Source organism: Dipodomys spectabilis, unplaced genomic scaffold (genome assembly GCF_019054845.1).
Source record: "Dipodomys spectabilis isolate Male_0828 unplaced genomic scaffold, ASM1905484v1 ptg000043l, whole genome shotgun sequence".
In the NCBI taxonomy this organism is placed as follows: domain Eukaryota; kingdom Metazoa; phylum Chordata; class Mammalia; order Rodentia; family Heteromyidae; genus Dipodomys; species Dipodomys spectabilis.
Window position 1 is genome coordinate 36,081,678 of NW_024870720.1, and position 10,872 is coordinate 36,092,549.

The 10,872-nt window shown below is 41.2% G+C and overlaps 1 protein-coding gene across 1 annotated transcript; it reads right to left on the bottom strand.

Moving 5' to 3' along the window:
- Positions 1–1,153: 1,153 nt before the first annotated feature.
- Positions 1,154–10,702, bottom strand: Plac8 (placenta associated 8; the record flags this gene model as incomplete). The annotated part of the gene is made up of 5 exons (XM_042678013.1): positions 1,154–1,418; positions 2,707–2,823; positions 5,520–5,644; positions 7,898–8,014; positions 10,656–10,702. Coding segments are annotated over 4 exons (394 nt in total), but the record flags the coding sequence as incomplete, so codon positions are not given.
- Positions 10,703–10,872: the final 170 nt, after the last annotated feature.

Genomic DNA, 10,872 nt, shown 5'->3' on the forward strand with positions numbered 1-10,872 from the left:
CAAAAGACAAGAAAACATTCGGGAAGATATATCAGAATCGGACTAAGGTGTAGGGAGTGTTGGAATGGTGGAACTAAGAATTTAAAACATCTATGATTGACATGCTAATAGTAGACCATGGGCAAGAATGGATAATGTAAGCAGAGATTCTAGAAATGCTAGGAGCAAAGACCAATTCCTGAAAGCTGACAGGCAGAGCTGGTGCTCCCCACATGCAGCAGCTTCAAGGCTTGCTAGGGATCACTAACCCCTGGGTGCAGCTACTCATTGCAGAAGGACTGGAATGAATAGATGTTAAGGGGGCGGAGGCGGGGGGGGGGGGGGGGGGGGTTGGTCTATGATTGCTGTGGGCCAGAATAGTGGTGGCCAGAGGAGGCAGAACCCAGCTCATGGTCCATACCCTCTGCTTCTCTCTGGGAAGCTCCTACACAAAGGAATGTCCTTTTTCTAACACACACACACACACACACACCACACATGACCACTATGATCATTCTGCTGGGAGGGGGTGGAGATGGCACCATAGAGGAATTCTTGGCTTGATTCTCACCCTCTAGGGACTTGGAGTAATGGAGGGATAGATGACAACACTGGCTTTCCACAGAGCTTATTTCTAGTTCCTGGTTACAGTGTTAGACTTGGAGCTAAGGTAGTCTGATCCCTGATCCCCTCATCCACTTAGGTAATTGCTTGCAATACTGGCTGTCTTCTGTGGCACCCTCAGATCCGTCTTTGCTCTTGCAGTTTTTGCTACTCCCGTCTCCCCACCCTGTGGTAGCCAGGAAGCATGAGCTGGTCTTCAACTTCACTGCAGGCTAATATTTCATTAACACAAAACAAACCTATCTCTCTGCCAGTGGCTCCTATGAACCAAGAGAAGGTGAACTTTGAGTGACTGGTCAAAATCACATTACAATTCACACAAGAAAAGAAATGAGAGCTCTCAGGGGATGGCTCAACTGGTAGAATGCTGGCCTATCAAGACCCTGAGTTCAAACAGATGGAGTTATTTTGATATGATGTGATCAAGGAAAGTTTCCTGAAACTCTTAACAAACCAGGTGGAGTTTTTTGATATGATATGATCAAGGAAGTGCCACCCATTTTGATAGCTAATTTTCTGCAAACTCCCAGGGATGGAGCTGACAAAGCAAAAATGAAAAACAGTTTTATTAGTAAAGTCTTTTATTTGGCTCATAGTTTAATACAAGGAATTAGAAACTAGAAAATTTGATAATATGGGCCAAGGGATCTCAGCAGAGAGCTAAGGGGGCAACATCCACTTGAAAATTTTTTACTTTTTAAAATACCATCATATGAAATATATCCATCCCACTTCAGGGAAAAGATGGAGAAGTCAAATCCCTCAGGTTGAAGAGATGGTTTCTGGTTTTAATTTCTTCGATAAAAGCTCTTCATCTGTAATGACACAAAGAATAGCTTTGAACTTTAATCAGTCTGTTTTTTTATCTATGCATATATACATTATTTTATATAAATATAAAGAGGCATGTTGGGACTGTGCCTTTATCTGTCTTGGTCTTTAATAAAATATTAAATTTGTTTATTTTGTCTCAGTCCTGGGGCTTGAATCAGAGCCTAGGTACTGTCCCTGAGCTTTTTTTGTTCAAGGCTAGCAGTCTACTGCTTGAGCCACAGCTCCACTTCCAGTTTTTCTGGTGGATAGTTGGAGATAAGCATTTATGTTATTAATCAACCCATACTTTAACCAGATTCCTCACATTTTACTAGAAGTCGTTTTTCTGTTCCTAGATACCATATAATATTTGTCATATTTCCTTCATGTTATCTAAACAGCCCTCAAACATTTTCTTTTTTTTGCTGACCATGACAGTTTTGAGGAAAACAGACAAAAAATTTGTAGACTGTGCCTCAGTTTAGGTTTGTCTGATGCTTTACTCAGGTTAGACTGGACTTCTTACAAAGAAAGGGTGTCTGCTTAAACATTTGGAGTTCTGTATGAGAGATTGTACCATAATCCTGCTATTTCTTTGCACTCAAAATTCCAAATTTCATACACAGAGTTTTTCCAAATTTCAACTTTTATTCAATTACTTTTTCATTTTATTTTAGTCAGTTTATACTCTCATATATATATATATATATCAATTATTCAGTATGGCTGCAGAGGACTTTTTTGTTTTCATTTTTTGGTGCTAGTACTGAGGTTTGAACTCAGGGCCTTATGGCTCTCACTTGGATTTTTCTCTCAAGGCTGGTGCTCTAGCATTTCCACCACCACTTCCACAGCTCCACTTCCAGCTTTTTGCTACTTAATTGGAGATGAATTTCTCCCTGTTGGCTTCAATCTGTGATCCTCAGATCTCAGCCTCCTGAGTAGCTAGGATTACAGATGTGTCTTTTTTTATTATTTTTTTTTTAATTTTTAAGGTGATGTACAGAAGAGTGTTTTGTAAGTTCTTCATTAATAGACTAATGCAATTATGAGAAGTTTCAAAAATATACCAGATTCACTACCCATTTATTTGTGAAAATATGGCTGACAATACAGAGCTATGTTCTTCATAAGAAGAAATCAGAATCAATCTTTTCTTAAGATAGCACTTTAGGAGATTTAGAGAATTTTCTATTACTGAACTATTATTCCAAATAATAAATAGTTTACAAAGCCCCTAGTTCCCAAACTCCCCAGACTCCTGGAGGATAAAAGTTTGCTCGGACTCACCATGAATCTTTTTTAGAAGGCGTTCATTGCCCTCCTTCTGTTGATATCTCTCTTTATTTGGCAAAGAGAACAAACCGGACAGCAAAGGGTTGCCATGTAGTCATCGCAAATGGACCCCTATTTGAAGTTATGAAAGAAATGTGAATGGAAAGTACAATTGTATTTCAATACAACATTTAAACAGCAGGGCATAGTGGTTCATGCCCATAATCCCCAAGCCGTCAAGAGCCTGAGACAAGATAATCTGAAGTTTGATGTCAGCCTGGGCAACATAGCAAGTTCAAGGCCAGCATAAACTATATAGGGAGATACTGTCTCCAAAACACAAAAACAAACAATGGTACAAAAGAAAAAGAAAAACAAGGCTGTGGATGTAGCTCAGTGATAAGAGTGCTTGCCTAGCATGTGGAAGGTCTAGGTGTGACCCTAGCGCTCCTCCCTTCCCCAACACACAAAGTAAAATACACCTATGTGGAATTAACACTGGTGGATTTTTATGCATCCAAAGGCACTGTGTCTTTGGCCTCACTGTGGATAGATATATTCAGGAAAAACATTAATTGATTTTTTTTCCAAATAACTGTTAACTCTTTTAGGACATAAAATGTTTTCTTAGACTTTTGTCATTCTGAGAATATAAGAGTATATCCAAGCAAGCTATCAGGTATGATGGTAGCGTAAAGAGTGTCAGGGGCTAGACTCTCAAAGCTGTCCCCACCCTTTCTCCAGAAGCTTCTATTTCAAAGCAGTTCAGAGAAATTTCATCCCGAACAAGACAGGAGCCTTCCCGTGTGGACTTCCTGTGTTGAATATGTGGAAAGAGATTTAGAAAGACAACAAAGAATTTGGGGTTAAACTACTACTGAAAAAAAAAAAACTGTTTCAAATCACAGGAGAAATAAAATTTAGGAAAAGTAATCATATTCACCACATGAGTTGGATCTGAAGTTGATAAAGCATGTATAAGGATCGTAATATAAATATCAGATATGGCTCATAATATAGGTATCAGATATGGAATTAACTAAAGTAGATAGAACTCTATGGGGATGGGGTGGGGTAGGAGAGGGAGTCTATGTATCATGGGGAATGAGAAGGAAACATTAAAATTTTATTTTCTACAGTGGAAAGTCAGTAGATAATGTCCCAAACTGAGAAGTCAAGAAGTAGCAATACAGACGTGATTGTGCGTGTGTGTGGATGTGTGTGCTTCTGCGTGCTTACATGTAGTGATATCGGGGCTTGAACTCAGGGCCTGGACTTAGCTTTTTCATTCACAGGCTGGTATGCTATCACTTGAGCCAGAACTCTACTTATGGTCTTCAGGTGATAAATCGGAGATAAGAGGTATATGGAATTTACTGCATGGGCTAGCTTTGAACCTCAATCTTCAGATGTCAGATTCTAAAGTAACTAGGATTAACAGTTGTGACACACACATGCCAGCACCTAGCACAACTCTGATTTGATTCATAGGAAAACACACCCTGAAAAAGATGCTCTAGATTTGAGCTGTAATTTCTTCCTGGATCTCCAACCTATTGGCTAGCCTCCATAACTACATCAACCCAATTCCTTAAAATACCTCTTCCTCTTTCTCTCCTCTTTTTCCCTCTTCTTCCTTCTTTCCTTCTCCTTCCCTTCCTCTCTTTCCATCTCCCTCTCTCTCTAATAAAGAGAGGCATAAATATGTACACACATGTAGAGACATAAGTATCTCTCTCTATTTCTATACACATATCTGTGTATTTCTATAGAAATATATGTCTGTATGTATATACAATTGGTGCTAGTACTGGAGTTTGAACTCAGGGCTTTATGCTTTCACTTGGCTTTTTCACTTAAGGCTGATGCTCTACCACTTAAGACAGAGCTCCACTTCCAGCTACATATTATATCTGAAGCATATTATACATATGGCAGACTACATATTATATATATTCTCTCCTCTCTATATCAATATATTTCTACATATCTATATAATTTCTATATGATACATAAATAAATGTGTATGTATGCATACACATATGTACACACACTCATTCTGTTGGTCATTCCTCTATAGACTCCTGACTAACATTCTTCATTAAATAAAGCGAAGTAGGTGTAGTGGAAGGCACTGCATGGACAACTGAATAGTATGCAGACTCTATTGCCTAAGCACCTCTCGCTTTTTGCTTGTTCATTGGAGATAAGAGTCTCATGGACTTTTCTGCCTAGCTACTTTGTACCATGGACCTCAGAGCTCAGCCTTGTGAATTGATAGGATTACAGGTGTGGGCCATCAGTGTCTGGCTCATGGTAAATTCTAAATAACCTCCTGCAATTTGTATCTTAGACATTGCAAATATGAGAGTTACTTATTTTCAATTATCTTCAGCAGAAACCTGGAAGGTTTTATATAACTGGAGAATCTGCAGCTATAACTGAACACAGGATTGCTAGTCCTAGGCTCTCCAGGCAAATTCACACAATGGGTTCCATTCAGTGGCCTACTTCTCTACAATTATTCTTTATATTTGAAAGCTATTTGAGGCTGAGAAGGTGGCTCAGTGGTAGAGTGTTTGCCTACCATGCATGAAGCTCTGGGTGTGATTCCTCAGTATCACATACACACAGAAAAAGCCAGAAGTGGAGCTGTGGCTGAGGTGGTAGAGTGATATAACCTTAAGCAAAAGAAGCTCAGCGACAGTGCCCAGGCCATGAATTCAAGCCCCAGGGCTGGCACACACACACACACACAAAAGAAAGTTATTTGATTGACAGGATTAGGATTATTGTATTTAAACAATAAGGGACGGTAAGAGACTTACAGGGATCCCATATCTGGTTCGATAGAGAGTCCTCATTGCCACAGTTGTTCCACACAGACAGCATTCATTCATGTCAGCTGCAACCTGACATCCAAGGCACATAAAGCAAAATGTGCCACAGAGACCTGGACACATGAAAAGCAAGGGTACAAATTACTCCCCTTTGCCTACACTGGCTGAACGTTTGTTCACTTCCGTGACTCACAGTGCACATTATGGTTGCCAAGTACATCTTCAGACTTTGCACCAGCTCTTCCCTCAGTTTAGAAGTGACTGAATATTGGAAAGAGATCATTCTGTCTACAGTAGTGCCTTCATGCATTGATTCATTCACTGAATCACTGAAATCACTGATTCAGTGAATTGATTCACTGAAACCTTGTCATTTCTAGACTTTTTCCTCAGTACCAGCAATGCCTTCCACTGAAGTCTGGGCTGGCTTCAAACTACAATCCATAGATCTCAGCCTCCTGAGTAGCTAGGATTACAGGTATGAGCCACCAGTGCTTAGCAGAAAGATATTCTTTTTTTAGTCGGTAATGAGGTTTGAACTCTGAGCCTGGGTGCTGTCCCTTCGCTCTTCAGCTCAAGGCTAGTACTTTATCACTTGAGCCACAGAGCTACTTCTGGTTTTCTGGTAGTTTATTGGAGATAGAGATGCACAGACTTTCCTGCATGGGCTGGCTTTGAATTGTGATCCTCAGATCTCAGCCTCCTAAGTAGCTAGGATTACAGGTGAGAGCCACCAGCACTCCATCAGAAAAGATCTTATAAAAGAAAAAATTAGAGAGACAGACATTTTTCCCAACAACAAGCTAATTACCTTTAACTTCTTCATTTTTTTTGGCGGGGGGGTGGGGGGAGTCTGAACTCTGGGCCTGGGCGCTGTCCCTCAGCTCTTCAGCTCAAGGCTAGCGCTCTACCACTTAAGCCACAGCATCACTTCCGGCTTTTCTTTTTCTTTTTGCTTATGTGGTGCTGAGGAATTGAACCCAGGGCCTCAGGCATGCAAGGCAAGCGCTCTACCACTGAGCCACCTTCCCAGCCCCTAAACTTCTTCATTATCAAGCATGCAGAAACTAGGGATAAACACTATCCTCCGTGTACTATATCCAATCTAATGCAAATGAAGTTTCTTGAATGCCAGTGGCTTACATCTTTACAGATGTAGCTACTCACTCAGGAGGCTGAAATCTGTGGATTGAGGTTTAAAGCCAGCCCCTGGATGGAAAGTTCATGAGATTCTTATCTTATCAACAGTAAAAAACTGGAAGTGGAGTTGTGGCTCAAATAGAAGAGTGTCAGCCTTGAACAAAAAAGCTAAGGGATAGCCACCAAGCCCTGAGTTCAAGCCCCAGGACTAGCATGCACACAGATCACACACACACACACACACACACACACACACACACACTGTTTAACCTATATACAACAAAACCAGTCTTTTAAAAATCAAGTTAAGGGCTGGTAATGTGGCTTATTGGTAGAGTGCTTGCCTAGCAAGCATGAAGCCCTGGGTTTGATTCCACATAAAAAAGCCTGAAGTGAGCCGGCCGTGGTGGCGAATGCCAGAAATCAACGACAAAGATGAGGCAGAAGGATCACAAGTTTGAGACCAGCCTGTGCTACACCTTTCCTTCCTCATATAACTGTACTGTACAGTATTTTTACAATGAAAAACGTTAAAAAAAAAAAAAAAAAGGCCCAAAGTGGCGCTGTTGCTCAAGTTGTAGTGCTAGCCTCGAGCAAAAGAAGCTCAGGGACAGTGCCCAGGCCTGAGTTCAAGACCCAGGACTGGCAAAAAAACAAATAAATATAATAAAAATAAAAATAAAGTTAAGCCAGGTGCTGGTGGCTAATATCTGTAATTCTAGCTACTCAGGAGGCTGAGTTCTGAGGACTGAAGTTCAAAGCTAGCCTGGACAAGGAAGTCCATGACACTCTTATCTCCAATTAACTACCAGAAAACCAGAAGTAGCGCTGTGGCTCAAAGTGGTAGAGCATTAGCCTTGAGCTAAAGAGCGCAGGGACAGTGCCCAGGCCCCAGAGTTCAAGCCCCATTGACTGACCAAAAAAAAAAAAAAAAAAATCAAGTTAAACTCTAAATATTTCATTAATTTACAATCTATTTGTAATTAGAATCAATTAGCCCTTTCATTGTTATCTTAAGTCTCAGCTCTTATTTTAGGTATAATACTATTCTTTGATAGGTCAGAGCAGAATTGATTTACAATCAGTACCGAGCCTTTTTGGTTAAAAAATACCATATATTACTTGCTATGCAAAGTACCTATAAATAGTCAACTTTTGCTGCAAAGTATGTGCATATTGATAAGCAGCCTACCTATAAATTAGGGCGACACTTTCCCCATACTTACAGACTCCGCAGTCACTGAAGCAATCACACATGCTTGTCTGCCAGTTTGAGTTTTGGGGTGCACGAACAAATCCAGGCTGAGTTACAATAACCGCGGCTGGCAACCTGAGCTTGCATTCTCAACACGAGTCTTAAAAGCAATGGTCTGAAAAAGGGACGTTGACATTAGTGGCCCCCCAGGCTTTCTTGTAAGGTACTTTTTGAGGCACTATTGCACTCTTCTGGCCCAGGAGGCAACAGAGGTGATGTTGCTTGGTGATTTGTGAAAGGCACTAATTTCTGTCTCTACCCTTGAGAGAACAGACACTCTCAGGAGAAAGGCCTTCACTAAACTGGTGAGGTAAATAAGGTGACAGGGTGAAAGGAGGGGTTGTTTCATGTGCTATATTTAGATGGGTACCTGTTAGCCATGAGACAGGGAAACAATCACAATACTGGAGAGAGGTCAAAATTAGTAGCTATGGAAAATGGCCTGTTTCTCTCTCTCTCTCTCTCTCTCTCTCTCTCTCTCTCTCCTCTCTTCTCTGTCTCTGTATGTCTCTTTCTTTCTCTCATGTAAGTCTTGGGGCTTGAACCTAGGGACTGTGCGCTGTCCCTGAACTTTTTTGTTCAAGGTTAGCACTCAACCACTTGAGCCACAGCTCCACTGCCAGCTTTTTGGTGGTTAATTGGGACAGAAGAGTCTCATGAACTTTCCTTGTCGGGCTGCCTTGAAACAAGAATCCTCAGATCTCCTGATTCGCTAGGATTACACATATGAGCCAGCAGCAGCTGCTTGAAAAAATCACACCTTCCTTAGTTCTCCTGTATGGAGAAGCCCTCTGACTCCTTTATTATGTGCCTTCTGTTTTGGACTTGTTTCTGATCGGGCAGTCCTCTCTGATCTTCTGCATCCAGGCTGCGCCATCTTTCAGATTTACTAGGGAGCCTGTATTTGCTTGTCAATTCTGGCTTGGCAGATCCTGCTTGTGAACTACAGCAAAGGTTTATTATTTATCTATTTTATTTTGAGGAAAGATCTTGTTATATAGCTCAGGCTGGCCTCAAACTCACAATCCTTCCTTAGCCTCTGAAATGCTGGACTTATAACCATGCACCACCATAGGGGCCAGCAAAGTTTTGATTTTTTTTAAATGTGAAAATACCATACAGAGGAGTTACAATTACATGTGCAAGGTAATGAGTACATTTCTTATCAAGCATTGTTGCCTCCTCCTTTGTTTCCCCTTCCATCCCTTCCTTCCCCTCTCCCCCTACACCCCCCACCCTGCGCCAAAGTTGTAAAGTTCATTTTCGACATAGCATCTTGTACATCTCATTGTTGCAATGGGTCCATCTGTATCCCTATTTAAACAATTTGTTTTTTTTCCTTCCCCTCCACAAATTATACCAACATCAAATACAGTGAAAACAGGGGTTATACCGTGGGGGAGGGACATAAAAAACAACAAAGAAATAATCTTATAAATATGTTAGAAACAATAGCAAGATAGAAAAAACCATTTGAGTCCTTAACTTGGGGTTCATTTCACCTAACAATCAACTTATCTGACCGTTTCTGCTTTGTCTCAGACATATACTAGTTATTGCAAATAAGGGTAAATCATGGGACCTATGTTTCTTTGGGCCTGGCTTACTTCACCTTTATTTAATTTTTTCCAAGTCTTTCCATTTCCTAACAAATGGGGCAATGTCATTCTTTCTGATGGAGGCATAGAATTCCATTGTGTATATATACCACATTTTCTTTTTCTTTTCTTTTTTTTTTTTGGGTCCGGTCATGGGGCCTGAACTCTGGGCCTGGGCGCTGTCCCTCAGCTCTTCAACTCAAGGCTAGCGCTCTACCACTTGAGCCACAGCGCCACTTCCGGCTTTTTTCTTTTTGCTTATGTGGTGCTGAGGAATCGAACCCAGGGCCTCATGCATGCAAGGCAAGCACTCTACCACTGAGCCACCTTCCTAGCCCCTACCACATTTTCTTGATCCATTCATCTACTGAGGGCATCTGGGTTGGTTCCATATCTTAGCTATGGTAAATAATGCAGCAATAAACATAGTTATGCTGGTGGTTTTAGTATGGTCTTGTTTGTGATCATTTGGGTAAATGCCCAAAAGTAGGATTGCTGGGTCATAGGGGAGCTCTATGTGGAGTCTTCTGAGGAACCTCCATACTGCTTTCCAAAGTGGTTGAACAAGTTTACAACTTCCACCAACAATGCAGTAGGGTTCCCCTTCTGTCCACATCTCTTCCAGCATCTGTTGTTATTAGAGTTGTTGATTCCAGCCATTCTCACTGGGTGAGGTGGTATCTCAATGTTGTTTTGATTTGCATTTCTTTTATGGCTAGGGAGGTTGAGGCATTTCTTCATGTGTCTATAGGCCATCCTTCTTTCCTCTTCAAGCAACTGGGCACTCACTGGTGGCTCATGCCCTATAATCCTAGCTATTCACCAGGCTGAGTACTGAGGAACATGGTTCAAAGCCAGCCCCAAGCAGACAAATTTGAGAGGCTCTTATCTCCAGTTAACCAGCAAAAAGCCAAAAGTGAAGGTAACAGAGTAGTAGAGCACTAGCCTTGAGCAAAAATGCTAACACACACCCAGCCAAGTCCTGAGTTCAAGCCAGAAAAAAAAAAAATCAAGAAGGTTATTAAGGAAGATGGCCATAATGGCATAACAATGGCATTTCCTTTGATGGGTTCCATGCATAATTGTTGGCAAGAAGACCATGAAACACTGAGGTTGACACTGCCCACTCACCCTTCTCAGCAGCTCCAGCTATGTCTTTGTTGAGTTGATAAGAAAATCTAAAATGGAGGCATTGGGAAATTTGAATCTCAAAATTCAAATCCTTTTTAGTGCCTCTTTCCTCTTTTGCTTCTCACCCTTAGCCCTACTTCCTCATTACATTACTTGGAGCATGGGATCATTACTGGTTTGTGGTGAACTGAGAAAAGGCCTCTTTTCATATCTCCTT